The sequence below is a fragment of the Mustela lutreola genome, chromosome 10 (assembly GCF_030435805.1).
Source record: "Mustela lutreola isolate mMusLut2 chromosome 10, mMusLut2.pri, whole genome shotgun sequence".
NCBI lineage: Eukaryota > Metazoa > Chordata > Mammalia > Carnivora > Mustelidae > Mustela > Mustela lutreola.
This window is the reverse complement of record NC_081299.1, coordinates 7,156,213-7,170,838: the sequence shown is the minus strand read 5'-3', so window position 1 is coordinate 7,170,838 and position 14,626 is coordinate 7,156,213. Positions and strand designations below refer to the sequence as shown.

At 44.0% G+C, this 14,626-nt stretch overlaps 1 protein-coding gene across 13 annotated transcripts in view; it reads right to left on the bottom strand.

Moving 5' to 3' along the window:
- The window catches only part of KIF1B (kinesin family member 1B), a 145,068-nt gene that overhangs the window by 31,383 nt on the left and 99,059 nt on the right, over positions 1-14,626 (bottom strand). For 9 of the 13 annotated variants that reach the window (XM_059135590.1, XM_059135593.1, XM_059135594.1 and 6 more), the window contains 9 exons: positions 14,398-14,491; positions 13,223-13,371; positions 11,202-11,380; positions 10,150-10,287; positions 8,734-8,982; positions 3,546-3,664; positions 2,106-2,191; positions 1,646-1,775; positions 1,303-1,465 (listed from right to left, as the gene is read on the bottom strand). In XM_059135590.1, coding sequence (XP_058991573.1) covers positions 1,303-1,465; positions 1,646-1,775; positions 2,106-2,191; positions 3,546-3,664; positions 8,734-8,982; positions 10,150-10,287; positions 11,202-11,380; positions 13,223-13,371; positions 14,398-14,491 — 1,307 coding nt within the window. The remainder of the gene's footprint in view (positions 1-1,302; positions 1,466-1,645; positions 1,776-2,105; positions 2,192-3,545; positions 3,665-8,733; positions 8,983-10,149; positions 10,288-11,201; positions 11,381-13,222; positions 13,372-14,397; positions 14,492-14,626) is intronic. The other 4 variants (XM_059135600.1, XM_059135605.1, XM_059135601.1 and 1 more) reach the window with 1 other exon arrangement.

Sequence of the window (14,626 nt, the reverse complement as noted above, 5' to 3'; positions counted from 1 at the left end):
TCTCGTGCTGGAGATTTTAGGACAAAAAGATCAACATGACATTACTGGCATTTCCGATACCAGTTAACCAAGTAGGTCTTTTCCATAAAACACGTGGGGTGCGTGGGTGGCTCAGTCGGGTAAGCATCTGCCTTTGTTTGGCTCGGGTCATGATCTTGAGTCCCAGGTTGGGGGCTCAGAGGGGTCTGCTTCTCCCCTTTCCCCGGTTCATTCCCTCCTTCTCAAATTAATAAAATCTAAAAAAAAAAAAATTTCAGTTGCCCAACTAGTGTAATAATGAAAGCTCAACGCAACAGGGTCATCTAGCTAAGTCCACCCCCATGCTAATTTCGGGCTACTAGTGAAAACACACTGACGGGGCACAATCAACACTCGATAGGTAATATGTCGACAACAACTGTGAGTTCTAGCAAATGATATCAGTGGCTTACTATGCAGTAATCACATCTGATTCGTGGCTAAAATCTCCATAAAGGCAGTGCTTTGTCAACTGTACGAGGACCCCTGATGTGCAGAGAGGCACATGGCAGAACTCTCGAGGAGCCTCCTGGTGGTGCCAGGGGCCAACTGTGGACGTCAGGACCGAGTGGAGGGAGAACACACTCTCTTGTACTGTGGCCCTTCCTCAGTCATGAAAAAACATACTGGTGTCTGGAGGTATTAAAAGTTAACACTGTCAAAAGAGTGTTTTCCAAGGAGAGTTATGAGAAGAAAAACTCCAGAGGGTTATAGGGTAGACTTTGTAAGTGGCTAAGGAATGAAACCAGTCACATCTCTACAAAGTAGTTATTTTTCAGTTGACGTGGAATTTTACTGTCATTTGCAAGGTTTTTTTCCTCCAAATATTGAACAGGCGTAACTGGTGGCTGGATAATTCATGGCCTTCAGATTTGTTTATTAATAAGATATTTCTCCATGAAGAGCATGAAAAAGATGATTAAACAGGCTTATCTACATCAGAGCCTGTATTTCCAGCAGAGGGGGGACAGGCCACCGTGGAACCCTCTTAGCAGGATGCACGGTCAAACCCCTCTTCACAGCGAACTCGAGTTCATCCCATTTTAGGTTTCTGGTTCTTACTGCCCCCTGGAGTGAGGAAAGCGGTTTTATTTCAGACACTGCTAGTTGTTTCCCTCTTGAGAGTATTAACACCTCACATAGGGGAAAAAAAACAAAAACAAAACAAAAAAAACCCCACTTCGCATATGTAGACTGAAGCACTGAAGCAGGGGGGTGGCGCACAAAGGCTGTCACCTGGGTCCCCAGCGCGGCAGGCAGGCAGGCAGGCAGAGGGGGGCTTACTTGAACTGACAGAAGATATCCGCATACTCCGGGAGGATCCCGCTGGCCTGCAGCACAGTCACTCGGAAAGTGAAGGCGCTGCCCAGCTTCAGGTGGTGGCCGATCTCTTCAGAAAACCCTTCCATGACCATCTTACCATCCAGCAAAGTGCCCGACTTCAAATCTAGAAAGGGTCAAATGAACACACATACAGTTCAAATATGGCCCAGATGACTCTCAAAGAGGAGAGAGGAGGGCACGCTTTCCATTCCTAGTCGACGAAAGCAACTATCTCCCTTGATGATGGTCAGCATCTTGCCCTCTTTGAGAACGTCCCCCATCACAGTAACCTCTGTCTACGTACCCAAGTCATTCATTCGGTTGATTTCTTCCGGAGGAGTGGTGACCTCAGAACTCTGACCCTGTCCTTCCACAATCCTCAGTTCCTCCAAGGACAGCCCAGAACGAGTCATTGCAACTGAAGAAAAGTCATTCTGAAAACAAGGCAGGAGCAGGGAGGTAGCTGATCAAGCAGCACGACAGCGTATTTCCCCCAACCTCCTTACTCATGTCCATTTGCCCCAAAAGTAACAATGGCTGGAAAAGTATGTGGATTAAGAGCTGCCTGAGAAAATGTAATAAAATAGAATTAGTGTCATAGTGTCTTTGCCTCTGTAATTGTTAGACATGTCCTGTGTTCATGCAACAAGCCCGTGGTTACCTGTCTTCTGTAGCTCTGGCCAGAAGAACTGTGGACGTTATTATAAAACCTGTCTTCTGCTTTTTCCTTCTATGAGTTTTTCCCTCCCTGGAAGGGTTCTCACCTGATTAAAGTACTCGTTATCAAAAGATATTTTAGCTGTTCCTGACTGTCGAATCCCAGAACCATAATCAGGAGCTTCTTCATCCGCTAAGTAGAAAACACAACAACAAAAAAGAGAAGGATCAAATGAGTCTATGATGGGGCCAGAGGAATGGCTCTTGTTGGATGATAAAATAAACAGGAAAGTGGTGGAGCCTTCTAGCTTGAAGACTTTTGTAAGAAGAGATGCTGAAGAACAAGCTTTTGCTTAAGAAAGAAAGAGCCGGGGGTGGGGGGGGGTTGCCTGGGCGGCTCAGTGGGTTAAAACCTCTGCCTTCGGCTCGCTCGGGTCATGATTCCAGGGTCCTAGGATCGAGCCCTGCATCGGGCTCTCTGCTTGGCAGGGAGGCTGCTTCCTCCTCTCTCTCTCTGCCTGCCTCTTTGCCTACTTGTGATGTCTCTCTGTCAAATAAATAAATAAAATCTTTAAAAAAAAAAAAAAAAAAAAAAGGAAAGGAAGAGCCGGAAGCAGTGAAGTCTCAGGGGCTGATTCCAACTCTATGCAGAGGTGTATTTACCAACCTTCTCAGCTCAAATGAGACTATTTAATAAGGAATCGGTTTTATTCTTGGTATTGTTCAAATGTCACACCTAGAAACACGGACTCTTCCCTTGGCAAGAGGACATGCAATACCACCCAACGAACAGCTGAAGGTATGGGACTGTGCTTGCCCAAACTGGCAGAGCGTCGACCCTGGTGGCCGTGCCAAAGATTTCCACAGGGAAAAGCTGCAAGGCCACTCCACATCGCAGGGCATCTGGAAACTATATGAAATGGCCAAATTCTTTCCTCAGAATGTAGGCTGGATCCTGGCGAAGTGTAAAATAGCAGAATCTTGATCCATAAACAACAAAGCAGTAGTCCAAGGACTGAAATGTCTGGTACAAGTACCATGAGAGAAAATGATGCAGGAGAAAGGTCCTGAATATCCTTTGTTACTTCTGAAGCAGTTTTAGAAATGACTTTTATAAAAGTTGTTCTTTTTTAAAAAGATTTTATTTATTTATTTGACAGAGATCACAAGGAGGCAGAGGGGCAGGCAGAGAGAGGAAGGGAAGCAGGCTCCCCGCTGAGCAGAGAGCCCGACGCGGGACTCGATTCCAGGACCCTGAGATCATGACCTGAGCCGAAGGCCCAGGCTTAACCCACTGAGCCACCCAGGCGCCCCTAAAAGTTGTTTATGTTAAAGGAATCCCTTCATCCCACTACTCCACAATAGCTGTGGCCCAGACTAACAGAATCTATTTATGATAACGGGAGAATGATAACTAAAAGGAAGCAATGAAAGCTTTCTCCAAGACAGACACACCATCATGCAACTCGTGTGGCCCACACAGAACTGGTCTGCCTTGTCTCTGGGCGAGGAACCCACAGCTCTCACGCGAGGGCAAGGTCGCCTACCTGCAATGGCCTGCACGGCCACACGCAGAAACCCCCGCACTTCACCTTTCTCGCTCACGATGGCTACCCTGTGAATCAGGGGCACAGGGTACAGGAGGTTGCTCAGGTAAACAAACGCCCTAGAGACAGAAACCGGGAGAAAACATCTGAGCACCCTGCAGGCAGAAAAGCTGGCTTTCAGATTCCTGAGAATTATTCTCAGGGCTTCTAGGCCCTGTCTTAAGGTCATCTTTCTGTTCTGTACTACCAGACTGCCTCCCGTTGCTCTTTTGGCAGAGAGAATACAGAAAGAAATGCAAACGCTTGGTAAAGCAGTTGACAAAAACCAACTTACACCAAATTACTCCCTATAAAAATGACAAGTTAAAAAAAAAAATGGCTAGCCTAGGTAGAAGAGTAACAATTGGAAGTAGACTTTCAAGAGGACTGTCCTCTGGATACTGCTAAGGTGCAGAAAAGGGAACCTACTGAAGAGCTTAACCTTTTAACATAAAGGTGTTTTGTTTTATTTCTCCCAAGAGATAAACCAGAAATTGGGAGACAAAAAAGGAAGGAAATGGGCCTGTAATACAGTTAATAACTCTAAAATAGATTTCAAGCCACAGCATTATGGAAATGCTCTAAGAAATGATTATTCTTTTCAGGCAGGTGACTGACACATATGAGCAAAGAGGGTTTGCAGCCAGAAGTTTCTGAGGAGAAAGCTTATAGGAGACTCTGGCTGGACACAGAGACGGATATCCAGGGAGAAAAAGACAGCTCATCCCTAAAGGACTGCTTTTGTTCCTGGAGTCCAAAACTTAACTCAGAAATGGCAACACGAAAGGAAGGTTAGAGAACTAAAATCATCTACTTCAAACAAACTAGCAGAGTCCCAGCGCATTTGTGCTCGTTTTACTTCATTATTTTGTATCTATTGATTTTTTTTTTTAACAATAAAAATGTGATCACAAGTTCATTTCAATTAGTGGCTGTGATACGGAATCTAGTTCCTACTGTTACTCTTGTCTTCCCACCGGGTATATGATCTCTGAACACAAAGCAAGACAGAGAGTAAACATTGGCACCAAGAAATCAAATATAACCGAACGTGACACATACGCCTGTCTGCTTCTTCTCCTGCTCTGAGTCTGCCTTAGAACAAAGAGAAATGGGAGATGGAGTGGATTTGTGGGATTTCAACTCAAAGTAATGAAAAAAATACTGAAAACTGACAAAGTACACCACAGAAAAAGACATGTTAATAAAACTTAAAGAGCATAAATGAAATGTGAATGAAAGCTGTAACAAAAACAACTGTAAGTAAAACACTGAATCAGATCAAATGAAGTCTACTTCCCTTTCAGTCTGCTCCAAAGGGGGGGAAAGAAATACTAAGAAACAGAGGGTTAAAGCTATGTTGTATAAAAATTTAAAAATGAAAGTCTTCTAAAAAGGATTCCAAACAAGACTCTCAAGTATTGGTTACTGTGACAGAGGTTAAAGACGAAGAATTTGGCCCACGGTACCAAATGGACGGCTTCCCTTTCCCAGTCAGCACCACACAAGCCACCTTCAGCTCTTCATGACTCCAGCCCACTGGCTCGCTCTCGGTGCCTCGGCGGGGCAGAGTCACCGCACATACCTGTCCCCGGCGTGGAGCCCTCCCTGAACTCTACTGACCACCTCACGCCTTTAACTTCACAACTGCAGGTCAGGTCTTACTCTGAACATACTTTCATGACAGGCTCCCCCAGCGCTAAGTGATCTCAGTAACACACATGACTCCATCATTGCTATGATTTACATCTATATGACTGTTTGTCTGTCTCAACCACCAGTCTGCAAACCTGAGAGAGCAGGATTCATGTTTGATTTTGCTTACCGCTGTCTACAGAGGGTCTGGCATATTTATTAAGTACACTCAACATCCAATCAACATGATTGAGCGTCTATGTACATGACTTGTCCTCTATCCTTAATCAGAAGTGGACCATTTTCCAGAAAAATGGGTTACACCAGAGGTAGAGAAGCAAAGTGATCCAACTTTATATACTAGGTTGATTTTTCGAAGATATACTCAAAATGGATATTAAGTATAGAGAACATGTTTAGGTTCCTAACTATACTTAATTTGTATAGCTGTTTTTATACTTATGCCAGGAATGCCTGTTTCTAATTTTCAAAAAGCTTCCCATTTGAAGGCACTGCATATCGTGTTCATACATGCATTACAACAAAGTACTGTCTGACCACACACTTAGGCAAGAATCTCCTTTCCACCTATGGCAATGGTTATTCCAAAGGTGAAAGGACAGGAAGTATTCTTGTGTATTTCCCGTTTTAGAAAAGAGACTTCCGTGATTCTCCGGCAGTGGCACAGGGGCTACACAACCGCTCTCCAGCTCTCCCTGTATTGCCCAAGGTCAATGCCGTAGAAGTTCTCCTCTGAAGTTTTTTAAGCTGGAATTTTTATAAATACTCTGCATTCTTGAGAGTCCTTACACTTGGCCCTAGCAGACTGAAGGAGAACAGCAATGAGAGGGGAGATGTAAAGAGTGTATTAGCACAAGTTCTGGGAAGTTACAGCAAAAAGGGAAACAAATTTGGTCAACAGGAAGACAAATCAGTGTAATTATGGTTCTAGTTCCAGAACACAATGTCAGTTCAGACTTAGGTGTCAGAATAACCATCTTTTGCCCCCTTTCAACCCAGAAGACTAGCTTAACTATTTCACATTTCATCCCAAATTATGACGGATGGTTCATAACATCCCGGCATGCCATAAGAGAATAGCTAAAGGGACAAGCTCTTTTCATTTTCATACAAAATTCACCAGAGGCAGCCAAGGCCAAGAAACAAAACCTACAAATGGAATTTCACAAGAAAGTGGAAAATTTTACAAGCGAATTGTATTTGCAATTATGCGCCAATATGGGAAGTCCAATCTTGTGAATCACAAAAACAGGAAAGAAGTTACTTCTCATACGTACAATGACCACTACATATCTGGGTGAAGCTGCATAGTTATCAGTTTTGATTGTAGATGAGAAATGAAGTCAAGGGTGAAAAGTAAAGCGCTATCCCCCACTTGAATGATGGCCACGATTTCACCCCCTCCACTAACCTCCTCCTCACAAGTTAAAGTTAGCTGTAGAACCAGGGAAGCCAAACATATGGAAATTACTTGAAAATCAAAGCAGAGCTGATTGCTTTATACCTAGACTTAAATCTGATATTATTAAAACAGTAGAGAAAATAATGCATACATTTTAAGCCAGTGAATGTCCATATTAAGTGGGATTCTGACCCAAGTTCTCCAACAAGTGACTCCAAATACAAAGGCTTAGGAGAACTCTTCACCAAGATAGTCACTTGGCTAGTGCGGATGACAGAATCGAAAAGATAAAGATCTTTAAGGCTCTCCGTTTTCCTACCTATCTCCTCATTTGTACCTGAGAACCCGACAGGCCTCGGTTTCAGTGAAGCCAACGTGTGGCCTCAAACATCTCCTAGGGTCAGGGTTTTTTGCGATGTGCCAAGTGAGACGAAGCTCCACGTTCCTCCCTGTGTGACGGTGCACAATGAGCAGCTGCGCAGCTGGCACCAGGACAAGCAGTTTAGGGACAGAAATTCAGTTCTAACTCCCAACCCTTTTAGAACACACAAAGCCATAAAATAAGAAAAAGCTCTATGGTCCCATTATTGGTACACAGAACCACTGCTCTCAGTTTTAATATAAATCAGCTTGTCTGAAATTTTAGGCATCTATTTCTGGCAATACACCAGCAGAAAACAATATTCACGGCTGCACAATCCCTTAATGCTTATGCATGGAAAAACTGAATAGATGTTGCTCCGCTAACATAAACTCCCAAGGCTGTCTAATATTACATTACAAGCCCTGGTCACAGCTGAGGCTTTCATGTCTACCAGCAAGCTTGTCCTGCCCCCTGTCTAGCCAGTTCAGTGACCGTACACCCCAGGAGTTATATTTAGTCCTTGCCAGGCGACCGACATCACACCATGAGCTCAGTGTGAGACTTACCTCCCTACTGGCTCAGGACACGTGCTGCACTTTAATTTTTAGAGAACCGGCATAACTCCCTATTTTTAAAGCATTTAGCAACATGTGGCCCTAATGAACTGCTAAGATTCAATTTCATACCTTAAAACCTGCACAGGTTTTGTGAATCCAGCGAGTGCTGCACTGCTGAGTTGGTAATAAAATTACTTCAGCACAAAGACAGGGTGTAGACAAAGACCTCAGTATGAGGGGCATACGAGGAGAGCTCTGCGTCACTGACAGATGGAATCTGAGACAAGGCCTCAGCTTGGAAAACCGAACTTAACACAGAGCAGTTTCATGCAGTGCTGAACAAATATCCATTGGTGGTGGTGTGAACAGATAACTTCATGAGCTTCATCATTATAAAACCTATAGGTAAAATTTTGGCAGAAGCCAAAGATCTACAGGTAGGTTCACTGAAACTGGCTAAAGAAAGGCATCCATTGCAGGCAAAAGGAAACTTCATGCTCCTGATTCTTTTTATGACTCAAAGTAGGTAAAAAATAAACCCAACACACTCCTATTGATTTACTTTTTAAGATTTTTAAGTAATCTCTACACCCAGCTTGGAGCTCAAACTCACAACCCTGAGATCAAGAGTTACACACTCTACTGACTGAGCCAGCCAGGAGCCCCCTACCTATTTATTTATTTATTTAGATTTTATTTTTAAGTGACCCAACACTACTCCTGATTCCACTTTTATTCTCTTGATTCCTGCCGGTGTTACACATCCTTTGTTTCAACCTTGGCCTTGCTCTGCTCTCCTTCTCATGTCACCCCCTCTGCTTCTTCACTCACATTCCTACAAAAAGGAAGCATCACAACACAGGAACATTCTTTGACCTTGTATCACTAGACTCAGCTCCAATTACTTTCTCCTCTGGGGTTCTCCCCTTCAGAGGGAAATGAGTGGGGGGTTTCAGACAAGGGGTCCTCCACGGAGAGCCTTCACACACTGCCATAGGCTGTACCGAGCAAATACTGACTACCCCACAGACACGGCCTGAGGGCTCTCCCTCACCAGATCGGCATGACACAAATGGGATCTGCTAAGGAACGTCATCCCGAATTGCACAAGGAGCCTCTTTAAACCAAGAGCTGGTCCCTTTTTGCCCTTCTCACAATAACCTCACCAACCTTCCCACTAAAATGAACCATGGGGACCGGTCGTAAAACGGGTCATGCCCGTCACTGAAGAGATCTGATCCCTCCTCCGTCCCTGCGTCAGAGCCGGCGTCATCCACGAATGCCTCATCATCAAAATCCTCCATTTCGTCTTGCTGTTCGTCAGCCAGCTCAGTGATGTCGGAATCGGCCGTGGAAAAAGTGGGGGAGGGCGTGCGGTCAGCAAGGCGCTCATTCACACAGCCGTGGAAAATGGGGGAGCTAGACACCAGGGAAGACGCCAGGGGACACAGCCAAGGAAGGAGAGAGGAACAGTTGGTTAAACAGGAAGCTATAGGTGTCCACAGGACAGAACCCACTGGGGAATCAACACAACAAAAGCAAGTGGAAAAGCAAAAGGATAAAATGAGCATAAATCATCTGGTTCAGGTGAAAGGGAACAAGGACTGGTCCTTAGAATAAGAAAAGCAAAGGAAATACATGAGTAGAAGATCCCAGGTAAAATGTGTGCTGCAAAAATGCTTGTATTTTCCAGTTCACACAAAAGATCAGCAGCCAAGCCTCAAAGGAGCCACTCAACATTTGGTCAAATAAAAAAAGTACATATCTTTATTCCAACTCCCATGTCATCTCGGAGCCGAAAACAAAATGGACGGAGTAGTGTACGGCAAAGCAAGTACGGGCCTTGCTTGGGTAGGATGTGTTTGGCCAGTTCAACTCTTCAGAAACACTCTACTAACAGAGTGGAATGGAACAGATTTCACTTCATTTCTACAAAATACTAGGACTTCAGCTCCTTCTTTTGGCCTAGTTCCTGTAAAACTGTCAGAAAATTTTCGCAGTTGAAAATTCTATTTCTGAAATCATTAAGCTCAAAACACATTACATTACATTTCTGCTTTTTAAATTCTAAACCTCTAAGAACCTGGACTCACAGGGGCACTACTTGTTTTCATTACATGTTGAAATTTATGTATACACAAAAGAGGCTCAGGCAGATGACCAAGATATGCAGTTGGCTCACCCGTGGCAAAGACTAACATGAGATAAATTGCCTTTAAAAAAAAAAAAAAGAGGACACGTCAAATCAAGAAGTTAGTTGCCAGCTGGTAAGCTGTAAGTCATACTGATTTTAAACTGTGCAGGATACAGATACAGGTTTTCTTTTTCTTGCAAATCTCTGCTCTTCAACGATAAGAGGCAGGGAAGGCTGTCAATTACTCCGGATCAAAGGCAAGACTGAAGGCCGCATACCGAAGAAAGCGTACGCAAGTTTACCGCATGACCCAGTGGCTGGGTCTGGATGGGTAAGATTATATGTGGAGCATTTGTGCACACTTTTTCTTTTAACTTTGTGTAATAGCTGCTGAGGTTTTAAACAAATCACTCACTATTTAAAAAGAAGACACTGATGAAATCATCACGTACCTTCCTACCAGTTTGAACCAATGGAACCGATCATAAAAGGGATCACTGCCGGTCACGGTGGCTTCGCTTTCATCCTGGCTGCCGGAGGCCACCTCGCCGGCCCTGTCATACATCTCGCGCATCAAATCCAGCCTCTGCCTGCGCAAACACAAAGTGCTCTGCTTCATATCATGAGATTGCATCAAAAATTTCACTCTGGAAGTATCTTCCATGTAAGATTAAAAACAAAAAAGCTGTTCCCACCATCATTTAATGATATTAGAAAAGAATCAAGACCCAAAGTAGAGAAACTCAAAATGCTCAGTATTCACAGTGTCTGAGTCTAGAGACAAGCCACCAGAGTAAAAGATGGCCACCTAGGGCGCCTGGGTGGCTCAGTGGGTTGGGCCGCTGCCTTCGGCTCAGGTCATGATCTCAGAGTCCTGGGATCGAGTCCCGCATCGGGCTCTCTGCTCAGCGGAGAGCCTGCTTCCCTCTCTCTCTCTGTCTGCCTCTCCATCTACTTGTGATTTCTCTCTGTCAAATAAATAAATAAAAATCTTTAAAAAAAAAAAAAAAAAAAAAAAAAAAAAAAAAAAAAAAAAAAAAAAAGATGGCCACCTAACCGCTACTGAACATTAAGAGAAACGCAGTTCAGTGGTTTATGACATCTCAAATATAATGATCAGTGGAAAATATCTCACCATGCTAAAGGCAAAGGAAACCATATTGTAACTTTCCTGTTTATTACTGATCACCAGATCCAGAACAGAAAAGATAAATGATTACTAGACCCAAGGCAGAACTAGGTATCATGATATTGAAACATTTAAAATGTAAGAGGGTCTACGGGGGGCAGATCTAAATCTGATCTACAAGCAACAACAGAGCAGGATTCATTGATTTAGCAGAAGATGGACGGACGGTGGCAGCCCCGCTGAGCAATAGCATTCAGCACCACAGGGAAGGAAGCAACAGTGCCATCACACAGCGGAGAGTCTGAGGGAGCCCACCCGAGCAATTTATTATTTCCTAAATAAAACACAACTGATTTTATGAGGAATTTTTCATACCTGAGTTTCTCCAAAGACCAATAATGCGTCGCTCCATTCTTCAGATCCTGGACCTCTACAGCCACAACAGTACGAGGGAAAGGCCTGTCTTCATGAGTTTTCTCCATCTCAGTGGGAAGTAATTCCGGAGGCAAAGGGGAGTACAACGTGTCCGTCAGCAGGACAAACTGGAACTGCACCTATGTGGAAAGAAGAAACCATCCCAATGGCCTTAACGTTTTTAGCAAGTCAGCCTCGGAAATGAGGCGATAGAATCATACCCCATGGGAAAGAGGTCAAACGTGTAGTATGTGCTCAGTGAACAGCCTGTGATTAACTGGGGAAAAATGGCCACATGTGTATCAGCTGTAGAGAACCATCCTAATTTCAAATTAAGCTATTTATAGACTTTGCTCTCCTAGCCCAGCACAGTGTTTTTACACAAACTAAAATCTCAGTCCCTACATTTTGGCTGATGGAACTCACATAAGAGAACAAAAGCTGGACTTGTGAGGACATCTCTAGCTTCTCACGGAGTCGTGGGGGGGTGGGGCTGGGGGGAGGGGGAGCCTACAGCAATGTCACAGCTGGTTTTCCATCCTAAACTCAAGAAGCAGAGGTGCTACTCTTAGAAGTGCTTACCACATGGAAAGTGCTTTGGGTGCACCGTGTCATTTATGTCTTGCTACCGCCCTGTATTTTCACCTACGAGTATCACGTAAATGCCAGATACACCAGCAAGAAGGAAAAACAGAGTCCCCTGCCTGTACTTCGTCTGCTTGGAGAGAGGGGTAAATACTTACAAAATGAAATGGGCTGGTGAGACTGAATGAGGAAGATATGTTGTACAGCACTAGAATACAGCCCTAGAGGAAGAGAATGAATCTCCCAAGGCTGAGCCCTCTGTGCTCTTTCCTGCCACGTGACACTGCCCACTGACCCCGCTGTCATCCTAGTAGCCTCCGTTCAACAGTGGGACATGGAGAAGCAGCAAATCTAAGATGTGGTGTGACCTTCTGGTAATAAGGAAAAGCAGTAACATTTATTGCCTTTTCAAGTCGAAGAGCTATTTCAACTCTTTACATCTACTCCTTCTTTCAGGCCTCACAGAACCATAGGTGGCAGGGGCCACTGCAGAGTTCCTCTTGAGGGAATGGAGGCACAGAGCCGTTGGGGTCAATACAAAAACTGGAACTGGAGGCTGGCTGTTTGAGAGCAGAGGACCTGTCCCCTGTGTACACTGGCCTAGACCAGGAAGGGCACTTAGGACTTATAGGTGCAAATGTCATGATTGAAAACTCAAAGAAAATTGAGATTTTTCAAAACCCAAGGATAGTGTTCTCCTATTAATATGTTCCTCTAGCTCTTGGGGAACTGGGGTGGCTCAGTTGGTTGAGAATCTGCCTTCGGCTCAGGTCATGATCCCAGAGTCTTGGGATCAAGCCCCACATCAGGCTCAGCAGGGGAGCCTGCTTTTCCCTCTCCTTCTGCCTCTGTCTCTGCTCATGTGCTCTCTCTCACTCACTTTGTCTCTCAAATAAAATCTTTAAAAAAAAAAAAAAGTTTTGCTAGCTCTTGTTGGAATACAATCTCCTCATTTGTAAATAAGATGGAAAACAAGTTGTTTTAAAAATGTCATGTAATTGGGATGCTTGGGTGGCTCAGTCAGTTAAGTGTCTGCCTTTGGCTTTGGTCATGATTCCAGGGTCCTGGGATTGAGTCCCGTATTGGGCTCCCTGCTCACAGGTAACCTGCTTCTCCCTCTCCCTCTGCTGCCCGCCCCCCCTGCTTGGGCTCTCTCTCTCTCTCTGAAAATAAATAGATGAAATCTTTAAAAAAAAAAAAAAAAAGTCGTGTAATAAATATTTAATGAGTACCTACTATGTTCCAGGCACATACAGTGAATAAAGGCATATATAACCCTGTTTCACAGCCAACAGCAGCTGAGTTCACCCAGGGGAAAGGCTAGTTCAAGATGAGAGCCACAATCCCCTGAGGGACATGTGTGCTTCCAGATGACCCATGGGCTCCCACCTCCATACCTTCTTTTTCAGTTCCACACTGATGGCGTTGGCTTCCTTCAGGTAAACAGCATTGCCCCAGAGTAAGTCCCTTAATGAAGTAAACTGGTGAGACTTCCACTTCCGGAAGGCCCACTGGGCCAGCTCAAATTCATGCTGTGTCCAAGCAGCTGAAAAGAGCAGACGAAGCGTAACAAATGGTGATCTCGTCACTACAGAGAAATTACGTGTCTCCTCTACCTCATCTCTCTTATCAAGTTAGGTGCCCATAGTTCTCCATTCAGCTGCTTTTGTTTTCTGCTTTTCAGTAAAGCTTACGAAATTCTGTTGATATTATGAAGGTAGTATATACATTTTAGAAAACCTAAAAAAAAATTCTTTTTAAAACAGTACATGAAAGATACAGACTTCTCTTCCTTTTAAAAAATGTCATATAATACGTGACTTATAATGAAGAAGAACCCTACGGTATACTATATATATACTATACAACTTCATATGCTATGTATTTTTCTTGCTAGTACAAGAAATAAAAAGGTCATATTTTACTTCAATATTAAAAGGTAAAGAATTTAGTATATAAATTAGAGTTTCTCCAAAGTTAATCTGCAGCCTTGAGATTACTGGGAGGTTGGGTGGAGAAACAAGCCGGGGGGAGAATTCATACGGCACCACAAGGAAATAACAAACAATTAACGCCCCAATTCAGCTAAGAAATTCTGAAAAATTTACAGCAGGTAGGCATGACTAAGCAACAGGATTAGAAATCTGCCAGAGGTGGCTTTAATATACATTAATAGAGTTCAAAGTCCTCTCTGGGTAATCCTGGGCGTAAACCATATGTCAGTAAATAAAAGAATATCTTACCAAAGATAAGGCCCTATATTTATCTGTAACATACACATGAGCTTCACATGTACAGTAATTTGAGACAATATATGTAAACTGCCTAAGAGACTCCTGTAAGGACACTCTTGTGTCTGACGGACACGGTCAGCCCTTCTCCCACCTCAGAGAGCGCAGTGTGTGTTCTCAGCATTGAGGATCTTCTGAATCCCCTCTAACCTGGCTCGGTAAAACATCAGTAAGTGGTAGGGTCATCTATGATCAAATCCAGCTTTGATCACAGATGAAGGGCTAGTCTGACGGCACAGACCCAAAAGCTACAGAGGGAAATTTTCATCTCTGGAGTTCACCTTCTTCCTCTTCTTCCTCCTCTTCTGTTGTCTCTGCAGCGAGCGAGCGGGTCTCAACCTGCTTCTGCAAGGCCTGCAACTTACTCTCATAGTCCTGGATGAAAAGAGAGGAGAGGGCATGTAGGAGAGGGAGGAAGTGGACAGAGGGGAGGAGGAATGACAGCAGAGTTGAGGAAAGCGCAGAAAGCAAAAGATCACAAAGGGAAGACAGAGGCAGAAAACAATAAAA